This window comes from Homarus americanus, unplaced genomic scaffold (genome assembly GCF_018991925.1).
Source record: "Homarus americanus isolate GMGI-L3 unplaced genomic scaffold, GMGI_Hamer_2.0 scaffold24277, whole genome shotgun sequence".
Lineage (NCBI taxonomy): Eukaryota > Metazoa > Arthropoda > Malacostraca > Decapoda > Nephropidae > Homarus > Homarus americanus.
In genome coordinates this window covers 10428-37566 of record NW_024750697.1, presented here as the reverse complement: position 1 = coordinate 37566, position 27139 = coordinate 10428, and the positions used below count along the sequence as shown (strand labels likewise).

Sequence of the window (27139 nt, the reverse complement as noted above, 5' to 3'; positions counted from 1 at the left end):
CTATATTATTCCATATATCGGCCCGACTTCCCGATCTGATACTTCGCATATATCGCTCATTTATAAGTAAAATCGGATGACAAAAATCGGTTCTCAATTACCACCAACTTGCCATTATCATTGTATCGTTCAGGTTCCATTAGAGTTTGGCGAAAAAGAGAAAAGAAACATATTAGATTTTTTAGGTAAAGTCAATATTGCGGTATTGTAATTGAGAGAGAGAGAGAGATAAAGATAGGAAGAGAGAGAGAATGACAAACAAACAGACAGTGAGAAAGAGAAACATAAAGAGAGAGAGAGAGAGAGAACACAGTAATTATCTCTCGGCATCAGAACACTTTATGAGATGAAGAAATAAGTCTACCAAAGAGACAGAGAGGCAAAGAGACACGGGGGAGACAAAGAGACACAAGGACAGAGAGAGACAAAGAGACACAGGGAGACACAAAGAGACAAAGAGACACAGGGAGACACAGGGAGACAAAGAGACAGAGACAGAGATAGATACAGGCACAGAGAGACAGACCTACACGCCAAACCTCATGTACAGTCCCCTTCACTAGTGCGTTTACAGGGGCTCGTCATGTTATATGTACAGTCCCCTTCACTAGTGCGTTTACAGGGGCTCGTCAGGTTATATGTACAGTCCCCTTCACTAGTGCGTTTACAGGGGCTCGTCATGTTATATGTACAGTCCCCTTCACTAGTGCGTTTACAGGGGCTCGTCATGTTATATGTACAGTCCACTTCACTAGTGCGTTTACAGGGGCTCGTCAGGTTATATGTACAGTCCACTTCACTAGTGCGTTTACAGGGGCTCGTCAGGTTATATGTACAGTCCCTTGTAAACGTACTAATGAAGGGGACTGTACATATAACCTGACGAGCCCTTGTAAACGTACTAGTGAAAGGAAGGAAGTAGCAGACTCTTCAAGAGGAAAAAGGAAAGTAGCAGAAAGTATAGTAGTAAAGAGGAAAGTAACAACGTATAGGAAGAAGAGGGAAAGTAGAAGGAAGTATAGGAGGAAGGCGAAAGGTAACAGAAAGTAGCAGAAATTATAGGAGGAAGGAGGAAATTAGCCGACTGTCTAGGAGGAAAGGGGAAAGTAGCAGACTGTCCAGGTGTAAGGGAGAAAGAGGCAGACCTTGTAGGAGATGCAATGTGTATGCAAGAGTGATAGCCGAGGCTTCGATTCCGGAGAGAAAGCGAGATAGACAACTGAAACCTGGAACAATTCAAGACTTTGATAGTTCCAACTTAGAGTTAAGCAGTTGGCTACTCCGGGTGATGTAATGTGTATGCAAGAGAGATTGTTCCAGGATTCTCTTCCAGGAATGTATGTTGCCTGGAATTGCATCCTTGATCCAGGTCCCCGCTATCCTTCCTGTTGTCTGATATAGTTCTGGATTCTCAAGGTCTGTCGTATACATGCCAACGCAGGGGTCTAATTCCAGAGGACTAGTCTTGATGTTATATTCCAGACCTCGATTTCAATAGTATGGTCATAGAGTTTCTGGTCCAGGTCTTATTTCCAAAGTATGTCATCCAGACTTCCATTTCAGAGAAGTGGTTTTAGAAAAAGACTGCATCACAAATTTATTGAAAGTGTATTGAAACTCTTCCAGACTTCAGTTCCAGAGATTGGCGCTTGGGGAATTGATTCCAGACTTCTGTCCTTGAAATGACCAGCTCTGGTCTTGAAGTTTTAAGTCAAGGCTACAATTCCAGCACTAGGCCCTGAAGCTTTGACTTGAGACAATGATTCCAGTCTGGTTTTGAAGTTTTAAATGAAGGATTTGATTCCAGTCTAGCCTCAAAGCTTCAGTCCTAAGCTTCGATTCCAGTCTAACCATAAAGCTTCAGTTCCAAGCTTCGATTCCAGTCTAACCTTGAAGTTTCTGTTCCAGGCTTTGATTCCAGATATCTAGTCTCTGTATTCCAAGGAGTTATCAGACAGTCGCATTATATCATATTTTATTAGTGTGAGAATTACAAGTACACGTTATGGCAACAAGTAGATTATCTTGATGCTTGTGCCTCCTGCTTGTTATCTCTGCTTTTATGCTTTGTCATTGTGCTTGTTCTCTGTCTTGCTTTTGTTTTTATTTATTGTTTGTTTATGGACGTAGCTTAAAATTAATTTGCCTCTGATGTTCGAACGCTTTAGAACATTTGTATATATATAATAAGTTGGTTAATTCTAAACTTGACAAAAATAATCTTGACCAAATTTTAGATTAGGATTTTGTTTTGTTTAATTCTGACATTTTTCATTAACTTTTGGGTTAATTCCGAACCACCATCTTGGAAGGAATTAATTTCTTGTAATTCCCGACAATATTTAATTTAATTCTCGGTATATACACATAATCCACCAACGCCTATGTGAGTCCCTAATATTCTGATTTTCTTTAAGTTAATATTGGATTAATTCCGAGCCCTTCCCCCGTCTTAGAACAAGCAAATTCTATAGATATTCGAGGTATTTGAAATCTAATTCCTTGCTAATCTGACTTGCCACCACAGCTGAAGCATAATACCGATAATTGTGACTCCCTTCCAACTAATTCCAAACCCTCCACTCCAGAAAGCGGACCTGGCTATTGGCTCCATGACCATCAACTACGCCAGAGAGAATGTTATTGATTTCACCAAACCTTTCATGAACGTTGGAATCAGTATATTGTTTAAGGTAAATAACATGTGATTTATGTATTGTTTAAGGTATATAGCAGGTGATTTATATATAAATATATTTTAATTAATTTATTTTTTTATTTTTTTTTACTTTTTTACGGGAATTAGCCCACCCGGGCACAGGTCACTGACCCACATCAGGGCCTGGGGGGGCGAATAATAATAATAATAATAATTATTATTATTATTATTATTATTATTATTATTATTAAAATTAATACAAATTAATGCAAAATATAATAAAAAACAAAATAAATAAAAATAATAATAATAATAATAATAATAATAATAATAAATACAAAAACGAAAAAATAATAAAAGAGTGAGAAACAATATACAGAATGAATGTTGTGTTGTCAATGGTAAAACAAACAATTGAGACCCTGCAATTGTGTGTAAATGAGGCAGAAAGTCAGATCATCAACCTGGGACTTGGTCACATATGGCAGCAGGGTCTACCATTATGCTTCCAATATCTTCCCAGGCGGTAGTACCTCCCTGTTTGGTGGCTGCCAGACAAACGAAGAGAAAGCTTTAGTTAAATAGAAAAATGTATTAATACAAATAAAAATGAAGGAGAGAGAGAGAGAGAGAGAGAGAGAGAGAGAGAGAGAGAGAGAGAGAGAGAGAGTCTCACTTCACTCGACAGCCAGAAGAGGACGTCAGTCGTTCGAGGTATTAGGTGGGGGGGGGGGTGGTCTAAGGCGGCTAGTGTAAACATTGAGTCTTCTTTTTTATCATTGTGTTTTACTTGTTTCTTTCTTTCTTTCTGTGTATGTATGTATGTATGTATGTATGTATGTATGTGTTCTTATCTCTCTCCCTCTCTCTCCATTTCTTTTATATCCTCTTCTGTCTGTCTGTCTGTCTGTCTGTCTCTCGTGCCATCTACTATTACGGTAATGCTATAGAGGTAAACTCACCCACAGGTCAGTGTTTGTTCTTGTCTACCAGCTGTCTATATTTTGTCTACCAGCTGTCTACCTTTTGTCTACCAGCTGTCTACCTTACTCCTTTCAACACCTCACTTATTATCCTTTTTCTTCTATTTCCATATTTTTTCATTTTATTGCATATTATTTTTGTTCTTATTTTTCATTTATATTATCTATCATTTTTTTCTTCGTATTTTTGTCTTTATTTCTGTATTAATATTTTTTTTCATTCTTTATTATCTTTTGTTTTCTTACTTATATCTTTATTTATTTTATACTATTTTCAATTTATATTTCTGTTATCGGTTCTTCTCTTCTCCCATCTTTATTGCCGTTTCCTTCTATTTTTACCTTTATTGTTGGTGTTTTTCTATTTAATCCTTAATATATTTTAGCTTTACATTATTGTTGTTTTTTCATTTCCCATCTTTGTTAATTTTTTTTCCATATATTTATCATTATTCTATTATTCTTATTCTCCTTTTTATTTTGTATTATTTATATCTTTCTTGTTATTCCTTCTTATTGTCTTTATCACCTTTATTCCTATATTTGTTTAATTATTTTCCTTTGTCATATCTTACGTGTATTTATTCCTATTTGAGAGAGAGAGAGAGAGAGAGAGAGAGAGAGAGAGAGAGAGAGAGAGAGAGAGAGAGACTATTTACCAGCACAATATTCAGAGATCTTCACTACCTCATTATCCTTCGTGTAATAACCTGAAAGAGAGAGAGAGAGAGAGAGAGAGAGAGAGTTATGAAGATAGACATATACAGAGAAAAGGGGAGAGAGAAAATGGGAGATATATAAAAAGAGAGAGAGACAGAGAAACAGAGAGACAGATATTAGAGTGAGGGATTTCTCCATGAACTGGTGCAGTGTGTAATAACTATTCAGGGTTGCTTGATGAATTCAGTAATATGAAGCTTATAACAGAGGCAGAGATGAGAGAGGGGGTATTGTTAAAGGCTAATGTGTGTGTGTGTGTGTGTGTGTGTGTGTGTGTGTGTGTGTGTGTGTGAAGATCTCTTAATAATAAACCTAATATTAACAATAATAATAATAATAATAATAATAATAATAATAATAATAATAATAATAATAATAATAATACAACCACAACCACCACCACTACCTACGTCAACAACAAACACTTCAACATTATCATCAACAAAAAACAAACCTTTCCCCTTACAAAAAACAATAAAACACTCCACACAAACACCAAAAAACACTCCACAAACACCAAAAAAAAAAACCACATTTCCTAGCTCAACAAACTAACAACACCTCGTTCGTATCTCCCACCAACCCTCTACAGGTACCTACGAGTCAACAAACCCGTCTCTTCTCTTTCATGAATCCATTAGCTATTGAGATCTGGCTTTATGTATTAGCTGCGTACATCCTGGTCTCTATTACCATGTTCATCGTCGCCCGCTTCTCCCCCTACGAGTGGTACAACCCTCACCCGTGTGCCCAGGAGAACGATGTGGTAGAGAATCAGTTTTCACTTTCCAATAGTTTCTGGTTTACCATTGGTACCTTAATGCAGCAAGGTTCTGATCTTAACCCCAAGGTAAGAGAAGATTGTGTTTTTCTCTCTCTCTCTCTCTCTCTCTCTCTCTCTCTCTCTCTCTCTCTCTCTCTCTCGTCACGGGACATCAGGTTGTGACAGGAGTTCTCACACTTCGGCTGCTGTTGACATGCTTTTAATGTCATGTTTAACGATGACGACACCTCACCACCGCCTTCCCCTACACACACACACACACACACACGCACACACACACCTATAATGAAATATCTAACAGTATAAGAATAGTGAAATATAGATATAAAATATATAATTATATAATTTACATCAAGCGAACGTAATTTTCTTCACATTATATCTAGGATGAACGGCTTCACTAGCATTGTTGTTTTAGTTAATCCTGTGAAAATAATGTCTGTTTTGCATATTGTATAAGGTATATATTGTATTACCAGATAGATTAGACAGACAGACACACAGACAGAGAGAGAAATAATAGACAGATAGACAGATGGACAGACAGGATAGAGAAAAATAAATAAAAAGACAGACAGACAGAGAGACAGACAGACAAACAGACAGACAGACAAACAGACAGACAGACTCACACACAGAAAAATAAACAGACAGACAGAGAGACAGAAAAGACAGACAGAAAAGACAGAACTCCTCGTAATTCCTACATTTTGACAAAGCGACATTCTTTGAAAGCAATATACCCCCTCTGGTGGTGGCCGTGAAGGTGAGGTAGTGATGATATCTCTCTCTCTCCCAATCCCCCAAGTGAAATACCTCGACCCAAAGACTCCAATCATCCCTTCAAATCCCTCCCTCCCCCCTCCTCCTCCCCACCCCCCTTCCCTACCCTCCCCACAATCCCATTCTCTTCTCCAGGTCCAAACATTATAATCTAACCCAGTGGTTTTCAATCAGGGTCAGTGTGGTCAGTCCTCTAGCCTCACTCTCCCCCTCCCTCCCTCCCCCTCCCGCCACCACTACCACCCTCCTCCCCCCCTCCCCCTCCACCTTACCTCCTACCCCTCCCCCTTCCCTCCTCACCTCCCCCTACCCAATGAGAGGTCAGGGTCAGGGTGAGATTCATGATGTGTTGACGTTTTGTTTACCACTGAAAATATATATGTCTGTCTGTCTGTCTGTCTCTTTCTGTCTGTCTGTCTTTTTCTGTCTGTCTGTCTGTCTGTCTGCCTGTCTTTTTCTGTCTGTCTGTTTGTCATTGTCTATCGCTTTTTCTGTCTGTTTCTCTCTATTTCTGTCTGTCTCTCTTTGTCTCTGTCTCTCTCACCTCTCCCTTTCTCTATCTCTGTCTCTATCTGTCTGTATCTCTATCAGTGTCTGTCGTTTTCTCTCCCTCTCTCTCTATTTCTGTCTGTTAAATTGATCTGTCTCTCTTTCTCTCTCTCTCTCTCTCTCTCTCTTTCTCTATATGCGTGAGAGAACCAAACAATAATTGTCTTTCTCCCCGTGGGCGTGTGGGCGTGTTGATGACAGTGGTGGTGATGGGTGGTGTGGGTGTAACCAAACACTAATCTTTGCCTCCCTTCTCCCGTGGGCGTGTGCAGGCGTGCTCGACGAGGATCGTGGGCGGCATCTGGTGGTTCTTCACACTCATTATAATCTCCTCCTATACCGCTAACCTGGCTGCCTTCCTCACTGTGGAGAGAATGATCACGCCCATAGGTAAGTGAGAGAGAGAGAGAGAGAGAGAGAGAGAGAGAGAGAGAGAGAGAGAGAGACCTGTTATAGTGTAAACCAATTGTATGGACACACACACACACACACACACACACACACCTCAGCACCCCCTCAAAAAATTCTTGGGGAAAAAACAGCCGAAACTTTACATATTAGTGGCCCACCTGGTGATTATTTCCTCATAAGCTCACCTGTGTGGGGAAAACTCTCAAATCTTGCTGGAAACTCGGGAAAAAATGATTTTTTTCGCTCTCGGAAGATGTAAGCGTTTATTATTATTATCATTATTATTATTATCATTATTATTTTTAGCTCGATGGTGGAAGACTTTTTTTTTATATATATTCTGTCTTGGGTGATGGAAAAAAAATATTCGTTTTGTTTTAAGAATTTTTTTCTTGGATGATTGACTATTTTTTAACTTTCTTTTTGGTATATTTTTCAATACCTCGATTTTATTGTCTCTAAATTTTTATATTTTAATTAATATATATCTAATATATTGATTTTTTTAAAGTTATTTAGTCATATTGATTTTTATTTCAGTTTTCAAAATTATTAAAAGTTTATAATTTTGGTTTTAGAAAATATTTAGCAATAGTGTTTATTTAAAAATTGATTTAAAAATATTTTGAAAGTTAGATTTTGTAAGATTTTTTTTCAAGTTATTTAGAAAATTTTAGTTTTGAAATTCAATCAGTAGCACACACACACACACACACACACAAACACACACACACACACACACAAAGAGGGTAAGGGCGAGAGTGGACCATATAGCACAGTGGAACATATTCACTGGTCCAGAAGTTCCGTGCGGGAGGAACACAGAAGACAAGTTTACGGCACACAGAAGTTAGATATTGTGTAGTGGAGCCTGGCAGAGAGAGAGAGAGAGAGAGAGAGAGAGAGAGAGAGAGAGAGAGAGAGAGAGAATACCCCTCCCTCCTGCCACCAATCCTGATCACTGATTGGCCACAACGGTACTCTGATTAGCTAGTTTATGGGCGGGGTTATCGGAGACGGGTGACGGGGCAGCCCATGGTCGACCCATTTTATAACGCCATTTATTATAGGAATCTGAGAACTGGTTTGTGATAATCATTATTTATTTGTGTGAGTTTCTGTGTGTGTGTGTGTGTGTGTGTGTGTGTGTGTGTGTGTACCTAAAAGTGAAGAGTAAATAATATGTTTTTTCATGTAATATTATTTATATATGTGTATAATACTAACAGCTAATATATTCCTCTATATGTGATATAATCCATAACCTAACCTAACCTTTCTTCCAGCTGTATGCAGAATAAAACAGAGAAACCATTATATTACGTGTAACTTGGTAATAGAGAGGACTAATTTTATTTCAAATTTCCTCTGCATGCCATACCTGAGAAACACTTTCCTCCCTAAAAATTTATTCATCTTTTGAAATACGATGGTATGTGTATTACAGAAAAGAGACTGTATTTTGTATTCCAGAGGGGGCAGAGGACTTAGCATCACAAACTGAGATCTCGTATGGGTCTTTGGGAGGAGGGACTACCCTTACTTTCTTCAGGGTAAGAATGAGGACCTGGGTTTATTGAGAGACATCACCTGTGGTCTCTCATTATGTCTGTTTACCTGCTGCATGGAGGCGCTGATTAGTCTGCATGGGATATATTGTGTTTTTTGGGAGCATTATTTAATATGTTGTCTTTAGTTTCTCTCTGTTTCTTATTTATAACTTATGTGTTTTTTTATTTACACATCGAAAAAAAAATATCAGTCTGGCAATGTATCTTAATCGGGAGGTTTCTGTAATTTTTTCTTGTACAGTCGGGGTCAAAAGTTCGCTCCCTACCAAAATGAAACGGTGTCGACCCCAAATGAGATCAAACAGCACAGCCAGGGTAAGTACAGTAAGTTCCAGTGAATCAGTTTCACTACGAGGAGCGAACATTTGTCCCCGACTGTCTTTATTTTTTTTTATTGTTTTATCGCGTGTAATAAATTTTCAATGTTATTTTCATGCCATTGTGAACGTCGCCACCTTGTTTCCATGCCAATGTGAACGCTGCCACCTTATTTTCATGTCACTGTGAATGCTGCCACCTTATTTTCATGTCACTGTGAACGCTGCCACCTTATTTTCATGTCACTGTGAACGCTGCCACCTTATTTCCATGCCACTGTGAATGCTGCCACCTTATTTTCATGTCACTGTGAACGCTGCCACCTTATTTCCATGCCACTGTGAATGCTGCCACCTTATTTCCATGCCACTGTGAACGCTCCCACCTTATTTCCATGTCACTGTGAACGCTGCAGAGACAGGTTGGCTGAATCTTGTGCCTGAGTACAGATATTCAGAGATTCGCAAGATGAATATTCCTAGTAATTTGATTTCATGCTGCGGTAGATTTATGATATTTGTTTGAGATTCCAGCTATCATTGTATTAATGTTCTGTAATATTTTATTTTATTTATTATTCCGTTCAGTGTTCCACCATGAAAAAAATAACTAATGGGCGATTCTCCACACAAAATCTAATTGTTTCTCTGATTCTACCTTTATCAAGACTATTCCATTATTATTTGGCATTTCTTCATTCTTATGTTTTCCACCATGCTATGAAAACTTAAACATTATTTCCATTTTTTCTTATTTTTACCTAATATTATTTTCCCACTTTTTTCCTCACCTAAGGCAGTGGTTCCGATCCTGTATGACTCCTTTGAATTACTGCCATGCAAATGTTAAGGAGATGATCTTTTAGATACTCTTGCATGATAAATGGCAATAGTTTATCCTCCTCTGCATGACTAGACTGCCAAGGATGACCCTATACAGATATCCATGATGGAGAGCTTTAGTTTGTCTGTCTATGTGTAAGAAACTCCCCGAGTTGCTATGTATTGCAGAGAAACCCAACACACAGAAACTTGATAAATAGTTAAATATACAATACATACTTGTAACCTTATCTAGAACCATTCTATACATACTTATACATAGTGAAATGGACAAATTTATGCATTACAGAAAAGGATGTTATTCATTTCTTCGTTATAATGCTGACTGAGTCTCAAAGTAGGTTAAAAGAGGGAATTTTGTTGAATTTGTCGTTGTTTGCGCATTTTAGTCCATTTTTGTCCTTGTTTGTGCATTTTTGTTCTTGTTTGTGCATTTTTGTTCTTGTTTGTGCATTTTTTCCTTGTTTGTGCATTTTGGTCCTTGTTTGTGCATTTTTGTCCTTGTTTGTGCATTTTTGTTCTTGTTTGTGCATTTCTGTCCTTGTTTGTGCATGATGAGTGTTGCATGTGTGTTGCAGATGACGTGGAGGACCTGGCCAGTCAGACTGAGATCGCTTACGGTACCCAAGCGTCTGGCTCTACCATGACCTTCTTCAGGGTATGATCCTAGGGCCTCCTCCTCTTCTTCTTCCTCCTCCTCATCTTCTCTTTCTGATTTTTCCTCCTCCTTTTATTTTTTTCTTCCCCCTTCCCCTCCTCTTCTTCCTCCTACTCGTCTTCTTCTTCCTCTTTCTCCTCGTCTTCTTATTTCTCCTCCTCTGCCTCCCCCCCCCTCTTCTCCTTTTACTTATTTTCTTCCTTCACCTTCTACCCCTTATCTTCTTCCTCCCCTCCTCCTTCCCTTCATCTTCTTCCCCATTCTCTCTCTCATCCTCTTCCTCTCTTCGTCTTCTCCCCCTCCTTTTCCCAACCCCCCCCTCCACCCTACACATAATATACAGGACCCCGACACAGGTGAGCTCAAGGTAAAGTTCCCCAAACTCCCTCACAGAGGCATAAATCCATCAGGGGAAGTCGGTAAGTTTGTTTTGCGGTTTCTTGAGGGAGATAAACGAGATAAAGTTAGAGACAAGAGAAGAAGAGATAGTCATTATTAAGCTAGTGTAGATCTCATAAGATTTTATAGTATTTTAATGAATAATCAATATACCTGACCTGACGTGACCTGACTCTGCCTACGATGACCTAACTGTACCTAATGTGACATAACATGATCTAACTGTACCTGATGTGACCTGAATGCACTTGACGTGACCAGACATCACTTGAGTTTACCTGACTTGATTGTACCTGATGTGACCTGACATCGCGTGATTGTTCCTGACGTGACCTAATATGACCTGACTGTACATGACGTGACCTGACTATACCTGACGTGACCTAACTGTACCTGATGTGACCTAACATGACTTAAATGTAAGTAACGTGACCTGACATAACCTAACTGTACCTAACGTGACCTGACATGACCTAACATTAACAAGAGCTAATAGGTTATAGGTCAGTTGCTATTCTAGGATAGAGGATCACTTCTATAATTACTACAACGTGATTGAAATTATAATACCTTAAACCCCCCTGTACTTATTGACCGTTTAAGTAGAATATAAGTACAATCCTTTCTTATCTATACTAAAACACTAACTTTATAAGTACTGTAATAAAAAGAACACTACTTAAATTTACTTAAAACAGATACCCTCAAGTAGGAAACCTGAAGACACTTAAAATCAACTTTATTCCCAAACTAAGACACTTACAAACTCAGACACACGATACTTTACACTTTCCATCAATACTTTTTTGGACGGGTTATTATTCCATCTCTGATTGGTTAGGTTTGTGCTGTGGAAGACCAATGATACTCGTCCCCTCCAGTTTGCCCGAAGGTCGTGCATTTTGATTGGTTCGTTTTGAAGTTCCAAGAGAAGATGTGATTGGTCCTGAGGGGTTGATATTAAGCTTGGGTTCATTGTAGGGATAAGAAGGAAGAGAGGAAGGAAGATAATTCCTTCCTTCCTTCCTTTCTTCCCCCTCTTCCTCATTCTATCCTTCCTTTTCCCTTCATCAATCCCCCTCCCTATTTTTTCCCTTTCCTCTATCCTTCACCTCTCTCTCCTTCTCCCCTCCCTCCCGATCGTCTTCTTCCTCCTCCCACACTTTTATCCTCTCCTCTCGCCCTTTTCCCACCTTTCTCTTTTTTCAATCCCTCCTTCTCTCCCCTTCGCCAATTCCCATCTTCTTCTTCCCCCTCCCACCCATCTTCCCTACCCCCCTCCTCTCTCCTTAACCCCTCCCCATCTCTTCTTAACCCTCCCCATCTCTCCTTAACCCCTCCCCATCTCTCCTTAACCCCCATATCTTCTTAACCCTTCCCCATCTCTCCTTAACCCCTCCCATCTCTCCCCTCCCCCATCTCCTTAACCCCTCCCCATCTCTTCTTAACCCTTCCCCATCTCTCTAACCCCCCTCTCCTTAACCCCTCCCCATCTCCTTAACCCTCCCCATCTCTTCTTAACCCCTCCCCATCTCTCCTTAACCCCCCCCCTCTCTTCTCTCTCCTCTCAGCTGGGAATATTGGCGTCCAATACTGAGACTCATTTTCTCAGTATGAAAAGGAATTTCTTCGATAGTGTCTGTCTGTCTGTCTGTCTATCTATCTATCTATCTATACTCTTATTCTTCCTTTGCATTAGTCTTCATTCTTTTTCTTTCTTTCGATAAATTCACGTTTCTCTCTCTCTCTCTAATCAGTTTTTATGACCTGACGTGACCTTACCTAGTTGTCATTGACCTGACCTTTCCTGACCAACTTCTTACCCGAGTCGTCAACAATTTAGTTTTAAAGTCTATAATAATGTCTTAATGACCTGTCCTGACCTGACCTGCCCTGACTTGATTTGAGTTGACCTGACATGACCTGACTTGACCATAATAAATCACCAAGAAAGTCGCCAACTGCATGACCTTAAATAGCCTACCTCACCTGACCTATCCCGCCTTCTCAAGTCCTGAACAAGAAATTTCTATGGCTTTAACCAATCGAGTTTCTTATGACCTCGTAAAACAGGATGATCTGACCTATCCTGACCTTATCAAGCATTTCATTTAACTTTAGAAAACCAGGCTGTCAGGGTGATATTACGAACTAAAAATTTATGAAGATTACAGGTCAAAGAGGCCATAGTCCTAACCTAATCCATTGTTCATTTGTGTTTTTTTTTGTATTTTGATAATTAATGGAAAATTATAATTGTAAACTTTTTCGTATTTGAATAATATTTTTGTCTAAATTTATGATTATTTTGGGTAATAATAATAATAATAATAACAACAAAACACGATCAATGCTCCTTGAAAAACCTCTCAAATCACAATAAATTACCTCACAAAATACCTTTCTCTCTCTCCAACCCTCCCGAACAGGATTCCAAGATCGAGACCTACCAGAAAATGTGGCGTTTCATGGAGAACAAGAAACCAAGTGTGTTCGTACAGTCCTATGACGAAGGGATCAGGCGGGTATTGGAGGGGAATTACGCCTTTCTTATGGAGTCTTCGATGCTTGATTACTATGTCCAGAGGAATTGTAACCTGACGCAGATTGGTGGCCTTCTCGACTCCAAGAGCTATGGCATTGCTACTCCTATGGGTGAGTGACCTGTGTTGAGTGAGTGAACTGTGTTGAGTGAGTGGTCTATGTTGAGTGAGTGACCTGTGTTGAGCGACCTGAGTTTTGTGACCTGTGTTAAGTGACCTAAGTGAGTGACCTGTGTTGAGTAACCTGTGTTGATTGAGTGACCTGAGTTGAGTAACCTGAGTTGAGTGACCTGAGTTTTGTGACCTGTGTTGAGTGGTCTATGTTGAGTAAGTGACCTGAGTTGAGTAACCTGAGTTGAGTGACCTGTGTTGATTGTCTGGAGGCTAGAATGTAGTGCCCAGCTCGATTCCTAAACTCATGTGTCTGGTCAGAGATGAAGACCTGTAGGGTCGGCAGATTTCAACATGGCGAGGTGTAAGTAAGTAAATTTTTAGGTTTTATCCATTTCCCTATCTGTATGGTGCTTCATGTGACAACCCCTCCCCGTTTAACTAGCTAGGATAATAGGTTTAGTGTTCTGAAGTGTAATTGTCAATCTTAATAGAAAGTGTTCAAAGTGTTCAAAATGTTCAATAAACGAAGAACAATTAATAGTGTCATAAATTTCACTCTTGTTGTTGTTGAGTAAAACAGCCAATATATTATATGACTTTGGTGTTATATATTGATTCATTAGTAATAAAATAATTATCCCCAAGTGTCCCATTATGTTTCAGTTATTGCATGTTGGGTTATTTCCTCTTTTATTCTCTTCTACTCCTCTTTTCCTTCCCTCTTCCCTCATTTCAGTTACCCTATGCTGGGGGAAGGGGGGGAGGTGGGGGGTGACCATAGGCAAATCCCCCCCCTCCTCACCTCTCTCTCTCTCTCTCTCTCTCTCTCTCTCTCTCACGAGTATAAGCGAAGAAAATAAACGTAAAATAAGCTCGTTTATTACATCTGTGTTGAGAGAGAGAGAGAGAGAGAGAGAGAGAGAGATAATAATCAGTGTGTGTGTGGGGCAGCTAATTAATAAGACTAGCGATGTAAGTCATAATCTTGGATCACAGTGGAGAGTATGAGCTATCTCTCTGTCTCTATCTCTATCTCTCTCTCTCTGTATCTCTACCTCTATCTCTCTCTGTATCTCTATTGCAGACTCCTTATTTTCTTATGTTCTTATGTTCTTATCTATCTATCTCTCTCTCTCTCTCTCTCTCTCTCTCTCTCTCTCTCAGGAGGCGCCATGCATAATAATTAATGATCTAATTTGATGTTAATTGTACCACGATGATGGAGACTAATTCACTCTACCTCCCCTACCTGTAAGAGAGAGAGAGAGAGAGAGAGAGAGAGAGAGAGAGAGAGAGAGAGAGAGAGAGAGATCTTCTTAAAAACCAGAAAGAAAAGTAATGGAGATTTTTTTTTAGTTAAACAAATTTATTGACAAAGCTTGGAGTACAGTTTGCCTATTCAGTCAGGCCTTGACACTGAGGGTGGTATCACTGTTCACTGCCACACAGGACAGAGGTTCATACACAAAGAGTACAGTTTGCCTATTCAGTCAGGCCTTGACACTGAGGGTGGTATCACTGTTCACTGCCACACAGGACAGAGGTTCATACACAAAGAAATACACCATATTCATTAACATTATATATATATGTCAGAGTCATGTGGGTGATGTCACTGTTCACTGCCATGCAAGACAGTGGTTCATATACATTGGACGTCATATTCTAATTGAAGACTAATCAGTGTGGGCTAGTAAATTTTGGATAAACAGCAAGCATGTCCTCAAGCACCCTTGATTCAATGTTGTAATTACAAAGTTCACGATACAATAAGCCAGGTGGCCTGAAGTCTTTGACAGTGTCACATTCAATAATATAGTGTTCAAGTGTATGCTTTAAAGGTTTATGACAAAGTTTACATGCTGAGTGTTCCGGTATGGGTACAGCGTTACTAACTTGCCAGATGTGTCTGTGAAGGACAGATGAATACCTCTCACCTCTTCCCTTCTCCTCTCACCTCTTCCCTCCTCCTCTCACCTCTTCCCTCCTCCTCTCACCTCTTCCCTCCTCCTCTCACCTCTTCCCTCCTCCTCTCACCTCTTCCCTCCTCCTCTCACCTCTTCCCTCCTCCTCTCACCTCTTCCCTCCTCCTCTCCACCTCTTCCCTCCTCCTCTCACCTCTTCCTCCTCCTCCTCTCTTCCCTCCTCCTCTCACCTCTTCCCTCCTCCTCTCCCCACCTCTTCCCTCCTCCTCTCACCTCTTCCCTCCTCTCTCCTCCTCTCATCTCTTCCTCCTCCTCTCACCTCTTCCCTCTTCCTTCTCCCCTAATCTCTTCCCTTATTCTCCTTCTTCTTCCTTCTCCCTTCTCTTCCCTCCCTCCTTCTCCCTTCCTCTCACCTCCTTCCTTCTCCCTTCCTCTCACCTCCTTCCTTCTCCCTTCCTCTCACCTCCTTCCTGCTCCCTTTCTCTTCCCTCCTCATTCTTCTTCCAACATCACCTCCCCTTCTTGCTCTTCCTATTTTTTCCTTTTTGCTTCCTCTTCTTCTTATTCCTCCTCTTCCTCTTCCCCCTCCTCCTCTTCCTCCTCGTCTTCTTCCCTCCTGTCTCTACTTTATTGAGTCATTCGGTGTCTCCCTTCTCCCCTCTTCCTGTCTCTTAACACTTTTTCTTCTCCACAAATTCCTTCTTCTTTCCTCATTATCCATTTTGCCTCTTCCCCCTTCCGTCGTTCGTCTTATTCTCTCTCTCTCTCTCTCTCCTTATCTCATTTTCTCTCTCCTTTTCCTCTCTAATCTTCCCTCTTTCTCTCTCCCCTCTTTACCCCCCCAATCTCCTACCCTTCCCCTTTCCTCTACCCCCCTCCCTCCCTCTCTCATCCTTTCCCTCCCCCTCCACCCTACATCACCTTTCCTCTCCCATCCACATATCCCACCATCCTTCTCTTCACCTACCCCGCCTGCCCCTCCCCGTCTCTCTCACCCCTCCTCCCTCCTCCCCGTCTCTCTCACCCCCCCCTCCCTCCTCCCTCCTCCCCGTCTCTCACCCCCTCCTCTCCCTCCTCCCCGTCTCTCTCACCCCCCTCCTCTCCCTCCCCCCCCGTCTCTCACCCCTCCTCCCTCCTCCCCCGTCTCTCTCCCCTCCCCTCTCCCCCTCCCTCTCCCTCCCCTAGGCTCTCACCGTCACCTCAGCTTGATATATTAACATGTCATAGGATGCAGCCGTCAAACACGACCACAAAACTCCTTTATTTATGATTTAACCCGCGAAAAATGCCTCCACATGTTTCTTCCGCCTTTTCTGAGAAATATATCGACTCACAATACAACTTTAAGCTCAACAACAACATATGGGTAGACATGCATTCTGGCGTCTTGTTTTCGTATTAATTATTATTATTATTATTTTTGCTGGTTTTTTTTATATATATATTTCGATTATTCATTTTTTTTCATTTTTATATATATTTTAACTTTGTATTGTCTCGATAGATATGCAGTATATACGTTTAATTAATAATTTTTAATGTGATTTGAGGATATTTTTTATGAATACATACATACATACACACATACATACACACATACATACATCCATACATACATACATACATACATACATACATACATACATACATACATACATACACACATACATACATACATACATACATACATACATACATACTCGTTTGTCAATTCACATTTGTCTTCTGAGTCACTCGTATTCTTAGGTGTTCTCTTTCCTCCTTCTCTTCTCCCCTTTCGTTGTCATTATTCCTTATTTCCTCTCCTTCATTGACTCTGTTTTCAATTCCTTCCTTTTTCTTCTTCTTTCTCTTCCTGATCTTCCTTCCTTCATTCTTCTTTTCCTTTTTCTTTTCCTCCTCCTCCTCCGCCTCCTGCTCTTCCTCCTCCTCCTCCTCCTCCTCCTCCTCCTCCTCCTCCTCCTCCTCTTCCTCCTCCTCTCTTCCTCCTTACCTCCCCCTCCTCCTCCACAAACCTGACCCCTTTCTCATCCTTCCATACAGTGTTACCTTATCAGTCACGTTTGAGAAGGAAGAGCTGTGAGAGTGGTGAGGTTAACTAACACGAGTATGAGGCAAGAATGAGAGCAGTATGAGGGTGATATGAGAGTAGTATGAGGGTGATATGATAGTAGTATGAGGGTGATATGATAGTAGTATGAGGGTGATATGATAGTAGTATGAGGGTGATATGATAGTAGTATGAGGGTGATATGATAGTAGTATGAGGGTAATATGATAGTGGTATGAGGGTGATATGATAGTAGTATGAGGGTGATATGATAGTAGTATGAGGGTGATATGATAGTAGTATGAGGGTGATATGATAGTAGTATGAGGGTAATATGATAGTAGTATGAGGGTGATATGATATTAATGTAGAGGGGTGATATGATAGTAATTATGAGGTGATATGATAGTGGTATGAGGGTGATATGATGTGTGAGATATTAGTAGTATGAGGGTTATATGATAGTAGTATGAGGTTGATATGATAGTAGTATGAGGGTTATATGATAGTAGTATGAGGGTTATATGATAGTAGTATGAGGTGATATGATAGTAGTATGAGGGTGATATGATAGTAGTATGAGGGTGATATGATAGTAGTATGAGGGTGATATGATAGTAGTATGAGGGTAATATGATAGTAGTATGAGGGTGATATGATAGTAGTATGAGGGTGATATGATAGTAGTATGAGGGTAGTATAAGGACCTTATACCCTGCTCCCTGACACACGAAGGGAATACTCAGCACTAAGTAAAATTAGCACCATCAGCGTAAAACATGAATCCTTCCACCTCTCTCTCCCTCTCTCCCCCTCTCTCTCTCTCTCTCTAATCCTTATCCCCCATCTCTCACAGGATCACCATGGCGTGACAAAATATCCCTGGCCATCCTAGAGCTACAGGAGAAAGGTGTTATCCAGGTACTGTACAACAGATGGTGGAAGAACACGGGGACAACCTGTAACAGAGAAGACAGCAATAAGGAAAGTAAAGCCTCAGCCCTCGGTGTTGATAACATTGGTAAGTGAGTTTGTCTTCTGGGAGCTAATGTTGATAGCTGGTTCTAAATATCTCCTTATTAGTTATTAATTTACTCCTAGATCGCTTCTAAAATTGTTTGTATATGTATAAGTAATAGTTAATAAATAGCTCCTAAATAGGTCAGTAGCAATTTTTTAGTAGCTCCTAAATAGGTCAGTAGCAATTTTTTAGTAGCTCCTAAATAGCTCATTGGTTTAATAGGTTTAATCGAGTCTTTGTTATAGTGGCAGAGTGGGTATAGAGCTCGTTTATTATTCTAAGGGTCACTGGTTCGATCCCAAGGTATTTCCAGTTTAGGTATGTTAGGGATTATCCAGACTGGCATCTATTAGGACTGGAGCCCATTAAGATTTGACCCCTTTAGGACTGGGTCCCGTTAGCATAGGGGCCCATTAGGACAGGGGCCCGTTAGCATAGGGGCCCATTAGGACAGGGGCCCGTTAGCATAGGGGCCCATTAGGACAGGGGCCTGTTAGCATAGGGGCCCATTAGGACAGGGGCCCGTTAGCATAGGGGCCCATTAGGACAGGGGCCCGTTAGCATAGGGGCCCATTAGGACAGGGGCCCGTTAGCATAGGGGCCCATTAGGACAGGGGCCGTTAGCATAGGGGCCCATTAGGACAGGGGCCCGTTAGCATAGGGGCCCATTAGGACAGGGGCCCGTTAGCATAGGGGCCCATTAGGACAGGGGTCCGTTAACATAGGGGCCCGTTAGCATAGGGGCCCATTAGGACAGGGGCCCGTTAGCATAGGGACCCATTAGGACAGGGGCCCGTTAGCATAGGGGCCCATTAGGACAGGGGCCCGTTAGCATACGGGCCCATGAGACTTGCAATTATGTTTTAAGTGAAAGTTGAAGGACCGTGTATATATCCGTTGACTTTTATCTCTCTCTCTCTCTCTCACTCACATTCACTCACTCACTCACTCACTCACTCTCTCACACACAGGTGGAGTGTTCGTGGTATTGCTGTGCGGTCTGGCATTTGCAGTGCTCATTGCAATTTTAGAATTCTGTTGGAATGCCAAGAGAAATGCCCAAATGGACCGGGTAAGTTGATCTCAGCTTAACTCTTGATGTAACCTTAATTTCTTGACCTAAGCTTAACTATTAGCCTAAGCTTAATTTCTTGACTTAAACATAACTCTTGACCTAAGCTTAACTCTTGATCGAAGCTTAACTATTAGCCTAAGCTTAATTTCTTGACTTAAACATAACTCTTGCCCTAAGCTTAACTCTTGACTTTTACTGGTGGCCTCTTCTGCTGACCCTTACACCAGGTCAGTTATTTGTAGTTATCAATCTTCTTCTTCTTCTTCTTCTTCTTCTTCTTCTTCCTCTTCCTCTTCCTCTTCTAAAATATTAATTTGCATTTTGTTATCAGATATTTATACATATATATTAATCCATCTTTTGTGTATAATAAATTCCTTGTTAATATGTATCCATGTTTGTACACGTACATTTTCATTGATCCATAATCGTCAAAAAAGTTGTTTCCCGTCCCACAAATATCTCTCTCTCTCCACTATCTCTCGTAGATCAATATATCTACCATTAATTTTCTTAGAACTATCTACATATCTCTCACATAAATCTCTCACATCTTCATATTCTTCCGACAGTTCCATTCCTCGTGTTTACATCTGATGGATTCAAGTAGCGTTTTTACGGATCCGGATTGGTAAACAACATTAATAGAATAAACATTGCGAGTCTTGCGTTCATCATCTCTGAATCCGGATTCGTCATTTTATTGTGTTGACTCACGCTTAAATCTTATATGGTATTGGGTGTGTGTTAGTGAAGGCTGGTGTGTGAGTGTATTGGAGTGAATCTGAGGTGTAGTAAGGTGTACTGGAGGGTGTGTGAGTGTACTAGAGTGTATTGGAGTGTATAGGAGGTGTAGTAAGGTGTATTGGAGGGTGTGTGAGTCTACTAGAGTGTATTGGAGTGTATAGGAGGTGTAGTAAGGTGTATTAGAGGGTGTGTGAGTGTACTAGAGTGCATTGGAGTGTATAGGAGGTGTAGTAAGGTGTATTGGAGGGTGTGTGAGTGTACTAGAGTGTACTAAGATTTACTGGAAGGTCAAGTGGATGAATGTATGAGTGTACAGTGTAAAAAGTTTGTCTATGAAAGCTTATCGACACAAACAGACGTCAATTACATTTTCTATCTATTCTTTTCTATATATTAGTGACCCCTGACCTTTGACCCATAGCAACAGGTCACTTCACAATCTTCCTGGTTTAAATGTCTTTCCTATAAACACATTATTGACCTCTCCTGACCTTTGTGATTGGGGTCACTTAATCACACCTTTGTCCTAGATATCAATGCAATATTACTTACCCTTTGACCTCTGACCTTCCATAATGAGGTCATCTAAATATTTCCAAGTTGGTTATTGGTTTAATTAATATCATCCATGACCAATGTAGACAAAACAAAATGAATCACGTTGAAAAAAATCGTTTACGTGACCCATTTTTATTACAAATATTTCATTATTGGAGCAGAAAAATAAAAAAAATAAAATATAAAAGCAAAAAATTAATAAATTCTAAAACAAAAAAAAAAGAATATTTTTAAATCACAACAATTTCCTTCCCAGACGAAAATAGAAGTTATTTAGCATAGTCTCTCCTTCCAGGTCTGCAGTATGCACTTACGAGACCAACATTTCAGAGTAAGACCAACAGACTATAAAGGTGTTGTGGTAATTGCTATAGACCTCTCATTGAAGATATTAATGCACGGTGTACTGTGGAAAAAAATAATATTGGATGTATTTTGTATAGCATGAGTTGCCTTTATATGTCTGTACTTGTAACTATATAGGTCTGATTATATATTACTTACGTTTTCTATATAACAAGTCTTCAAGGAGGACTAACTTAAACACCATTGCTCGTTTAACTAAATTATACACTAATTTTTTTATAAGTTATCCCTCTTATATTTTATTATGGTAGACTGAGGTGAGGTTTGTCAGGTCAAAGGTCTTCTACAGTAGAGTGAATGACCTGCATGAAGTTTGATCAGATTAACTGTACGATTTTTGTTATGAAGGCAGTGTTTAGTCATGCACGTTTGATGTTGTTATTATTATTATTATTACGTGTTTCCTTGTGATCCCTGCCTTCGTTTCATTGCTATTATATAACTGAACTTATAGATAGTGATATATTAAAACAGAAAGACAGAAGGCCAGTTAAATAAATAGACAGACAGACAGACAGACAGTCAGACAGACAGACAGACAGACATACAGACAGACAGACATACAAGAGGTGTTATAGAAGCTACAGTCCAGGTGATATATAACGACACTACTGTAAGGTTACATAAATACAAAGGCTAGACCTGATGTGTGGGTGTGTGGGGGGGGGTAGGGGAAGTGTGGGTGTGTGTGGGGGAGGAAGTGTGGGTGTGTGTGTGGGGAGGGAGTGTGGGTGTGTGTGTGGGGGTGTGGGTGTGTGTGAGGGGAGGGGAGGTGTGGTGTGCGTGGGGAGGAGGAGGTGTGTGGGTGGGTGGGTGTGAGGGAGGAGGTATATGTGGGTGTGTGTGGGGGAGGGGGAGTGTGGGGGAGTTGTATGTGTGCGAGTGTGAGGGGATGTATGTGTGTGTGTGTGTTTAAAACCGTAATAAAACAGTAATAAAAACACCTTTAAAAAACACTATAAAACTCTATAACTCTGAAAGTAAAATATCTACTATGTGTAAAGATACATATACAATACATATATATAAAACATAAACATATAAACACCATCCGGGGAACTATTGAACCCTGACAAAGTCTTTCTAAAAATAGTTAAAAATATTATACAAGAATGTTTTAGGCAGTAAGTTGCCGTATTTCTAGACTTCATACAGCAAACATCAATGAACTTCGTAGTATGAATTTATTAATATTTCTTTACCTTTTCCATACATATATCTTCCCTCTCTCTCTCTTTCTTCATCTCCTGCAGCAGTCACTATGCGCGGAGATGGCAGAGGAGCTTTGTTTTGCTATGAGGTGCCGGGGATCACGCCAGCGACCTGCCCTCAGGAGACAGTGTTCCAGATGTGTACCCGGGGCCGCATATGTACCTACCGGCCTGGAAGTGCTGGAGGTACCTCACATCAACGGTAACGGTGTAGGTGTTCCTGACCGTGCTCGTGCGGTAGATAGATGGGGAGGTGTTGATATGGTAGTTGGGTAGTTGGGTAGATAATAGTTTGTTCGTTTGTCATTGAGTAGGTGATTATTATTATTATTGAAGTGGATTTGTTTATTGATGGGAGGAGCTTGTTGTATGGAGGCAGTCAGACAGACAGACAGACAGAGACAAATTGGTTGAACTGAATGATTCGAGGCAGCCAATCTTAGTATCTAGCTCCAATCTCTTTAAGCACACTAGGAGACAGAAGACTGGCCAAGCAGGAGACGGGAAGATTGGTACACAGTGATTAGCTAATTGTAAATATACGGAAAACAGTTTATAATAATACCTCCATGTGACGGGTTATCCTCTTCATATAATCTGTTAAATCAGGGTTTTATTACCAGTGGGATAATCTACTCGTAACTTTAGTGGTAATTTAGGTAGACATTTGGTAGATGATGCTACTGTGATCGGTTCAGTTAAGTAGATTAAAAGTAGATGTGACAAAAAAGTCCACTTGAATAGATTCTTGGTAGATGGATGAATTTTATAAGTTTTAATTGAAAAACGTGAGGTATTTATTTTTTCTATAGCCGTTGAACTATTTTGAAATTTCCGTAATAAATTTATACATTTTATCAGACTGTATGAAATGATTTGATTCAGTTTGTTATTGTATTTAAAATTTAGAGTAATTTGGTTTTTCATATTATTTCCTATAGACTATATTATCCCCTGCCTAGTATCAAATAACTATAATTTCCCTATCCATTGACTTATTAACTGTATATTACCCTTATCTATTGACTGTGAACCATATTTTTCCATGTACAGTGTCTGTCATCGTATTTTTTTCCCCTAGGAGAAGAGTCTGACAGGGACGAATGACCTCAGGCCTCGAAAATCTTCCCTGAAGTCCTCCCTCCCCTTACTGGCTCCTCCGTACGACTCGAAAATCTCCCAGAATTTTCACTCATGAGCCACGACCCCGAGTGCATGCTGAATAGGCATAAGTACATGAAGAAAGGAAGAGTGAATAATGGAAATTATGACGATTCAGAGAGTGGTAAGTAGATAATGAGTGTATAGACAGCTAAAGTCAATCAAGAGTGCATCATAGTGTAAAGCAGCATTCAGGGATCGAAGCTGAAAGTGCTTATGAGTGCATAATTGTGTTAAGTCTCTTTGCACTTATGAATCGAGGCTTAGAGTGCTTACTGACCGGTAGGAAATGAGTACAGGAGTGAAAAGCATTTACATAGACTCAGTTCACAGGCCAGAGTACATACTGAGTGGATATTGAGTACTCAAGAGTGAAAAGTGTTATCGTTTTAAAATCATTGTCCAGAGTACTTGTTGGATAGATTACGAGTGCATGAGAGTGAAAAGTGTAACCATTAGTACTCAAGGATCCTGGTTTATAGTGAAAACTGAGTTGATAATGAGTGTAGACGGTGCAGTTGAGTGCAAACCATCACCACTATGACCTTGAGTGTAACATGACCATACGATGAGCGCAGAAAGAGTACATAGGGAAGTCATCCTCACTCCCAACCCATATTTCATGAGTACGTGAGAGTGAAGATTATTAACATGGAAATTATTTTACAGTTCCGAGTACATCTTGAGTTGAAAATGAGTACAGGAAGTATATCTCATAAGTAAGCAATGAGTGCTGAGAGTGAAAGATATAATTCACAGCAAAGAACACCAACTTAATAAACACTGAATTAAGGTAGAGTGCAACTTTGAGTACAGGAGAGTGTATGTATTAGTTTATTGTTAAGAGTACTCAGTAGATAAAGGGATATTCCAGGCAGAGTACAAGTCTTCACTCATACATGATTCAGGGTGTTTTAGAGTCAACATGAGTGCTAGAAAGTACTAAGTATCGCCGTCTGTCTTATCACGATGCCAAAGACTTTATCTGGATGCGGTTTTGTCTGTGAGCTGAGATGGTCTGTGAATTTCCTCTTATGGCGTGAATTTAAGCCCCGAGAATCTATGTACAGAATAAGTAAAAGAAACGTACTTATGCTGTACATAGATAATACTTTAGCTTAACATTACAATATTCTCAAAAGAAACTCAGCATTTAGTAAGTTAATTAAGCTAAGTCAGCTAACAGTTCACATATACAGCTATAATCCCAACGAAGGAAGATAGAATGTGTGAATTTTTGTATCAATTATTACCCCCCACCCCCCCACCCCCACCCCCACCCCCCCACCACCCCCACCAAAAAATAAAGAAAGCATTTTGATGTCATTATCTATTAAGATTTTATAAGTAGTTTATAGTAGCATACGTGAGGTAAGTGTGGTGAGGTTTGTATTAAAGTAAAGGAGAATCTAAAAGTTATTTGAAAAGTGAATAGATAAGAAAAAACAATTCTTTCAAATAAAAAAAAAAGGAAAATAAATTTAAAATGAAAATATGTTACAAAATAAAGAACCAGTATCATTCTAGCAGGAGGTGGGGGGTAGGAGAGAGAGAGAGAGAGAGAGAGATGTTAATTCATATCGTAAATAAGGGGCATGGGATCTCTCTCTCTCTCTCTCTCTCTCTCTCTCTCTCTCTCTCTCTCCCAAGGTATGAATGAGACTGAAAAATCATTAGATACATAATGTGTTCATAGTGAAGAGTCTTAAGTGTCATGTATATATCCATTGTTGATATTTTCAAAGCCTTTACCTGTTGATTGACACCACAATACAGCATTGGCGTAATTTACTCCAGGTAGAGTAATTAAGCAGCCAACCTGACCTTACTTTACCTAACCCAACCCAAATGAATAACAATGAAAAAATCTAATCCGCCAACTTTCAATAGATTTTCTCCGATTTTTTCTAACCTGTCCATGCTGGCCTTACGTGACCTGTAATTTACTCCAGGATTTAGAAAGTAAATAAAGGTTATGAAGGAAACCAAGGCGCTGATGAATGTTTTCTTAGAATTATGACAAGGAAGATCTATTTCACAGGTTTATTAGACAAGAAAGATCTATTTCACAGGTTTATTAGACAAGAAAGATCTATTTCACAGGTTTATTAGACAAGGAAGATCTATTTCACAGGTTTAATAGACAAGGAAGATCTATATCACAGGTTTAATAGACAAGAAAGATTTATTTCACAGGTTTAATAGACAAGAAAGATCTATTTCACAGGTTTATTAGACAAGAAAGATCGATTCCACAGGTTTAATAGACAAGGAAGATCTATTTCACAGGTTTAATAGACAAGAAAGATTTATTTATCAAGTTTATTAGACAAGAAAGATCGATTCCACAGGTTTAATAGACAAGGAAGATCGATTCCACAGGTTTAATAGACAAGGAAGATCTATTTCACAGGTTTAATAGACAAGGAAGATCTATTCTTCAATTTAATTAGACAAAAGCGATTAATTCCTCAAGTTTTTTATACAAGAAAGAATTATTCATCATATTTATTCTAGCTTGAAAAAAAAATAGCATAGATGTTTGAATGTCAATATGAGTGTAAGTGTTCTTAAGGAGATTAAACATTGTTCTTGCATTTATGTCATTTTGCTTATGATTATTGTTACGAATGTCGTGAGTAAAGTACTGTACGTGGCTAACAGAACGTGAACACGGACGGGCACGCACATACACGTACATGAAATCAAATATAATATTATACTATGTGCACAAATACATACATACATACATACATACATAACACGTTGATTGACAAATTTTGGGGTGTGTTCACGTTGACAAGTGTGTCGAGACTGATAAGTGTATTTACGAGGCCGTGTCCATGAGGCCAAGTGTGTCCATGAGGCCAAGTGTGTCCATGAGGCCAAGTGTGTCTATGAGGCCAAGTGTGTCCATGAGGCCAAGTGTGTCCATGAGGCCAAGTGTGTCTATAACCTGTGTGTGTCTACGAAGCCAAATGTTTACTAGGCCAAGTATGTCTAGGAGCCCAAATAAATCTAAGAGGCCAAATATGTCTATGAGGCCAAGTATGTCTACGAGGCCAAGTGTGCCCCTGCGAGGCCAAATAAGTAGCATAAAAAAAAATTCTGTAACATATATAAATGTACAAAAATAGTAAAGGAATATCGTTGTTTACTGAAAGACTAATGTGTGTTTTATTTACCTATATTTAATAGAGAGAGAGAGAGAGAGAGAGAGAGGGGTGTTTGTTCTTTTACTTTACTTCATGGTTAGTGTGTATGTGTGTTGAAAATACACACAAAAAATCATATACCTCCTACACACACACACACACACACACCCTTCGGGCTGCAGAACTTTTTCAATAAACCATTATTACCTCCTACACACACACACACACACACACCCTTCGGGCTGCAGAACTTTTTCAATAAACCGTTAATTATTATTATTAATGTTATTATTATTATTATTATTATTATTATTATTATTATTATTATTACACACACACACACACACACACTCCACTACTTTGCTGTCACTCGGAATCGAGCATGACGATCATTCAGCTGATACAATGATATGAGTTATTAAGGATGTCACCTAGGTTGGTGAGTTTTGAGGTGACTAAAGAGGCCGATACGGGACCGGCAGAGTTGTTCACAGATTTTGCACAGGTGGAGGGCTACATCTAGTGCGGGAGGGCCG

General features: G+C 39.8%; 1 protein-coding gene across 5 annotated transcripts in view; it reads left to right on the top strand.

Moving 5' to 3' along the window:
• Positions 1-24717, top strand: part of LOC121854143 (glutamate receptor ionotropic, kainate 2-like) — a 152916-nt gene extending 128199 nt beyond the window's left edge. For 2 of the 5 annotated variants that reach the window (XM_042348565.1, XM_042348567.1), the window contains exons 12-21: positions 2589-2693; positions 4955-5212; positions 6751-6868; positions 8363-8442; positions 13107-13332; positions 18166-18330; positions 19302-19402; positions 21006-21041; positions 22330-22497; positions 23369-24717. In XM_042348565.1, the coding sequence (XP_042204499.1) occupies positions 2589-2693; positions 4955-5212; positions 6751-6868; positions 8363-8442; positions 13107-13332; positions 18166-18330; positions 19302-19402; positions 21006-21041; positions 22330-22497; positions 23369-23485 (1374 nt within the window). In that variant the 3' untranslated portion in view covers positions 23486-24717. Of the gene's footprint in view, positions 1-2588; positions 2694-4954; positions 5213-6750; positions 6869-8362; positions 8443-10198; positions 10279-13106; positions 13333-18165; positions 18331-19301; positions 19403-21005; positions 21042-22329; positions 22498-23368 lie in introns of all 5 variants that reach the window. The other 3 variants (XM_042348566.1, XM_042348570.1, XM_042348568.1) reach the window with 3 other exon arrangements.
• The last annotated feature ends 2422 nt before the right edge of the window (positions 24718-27139 follow it).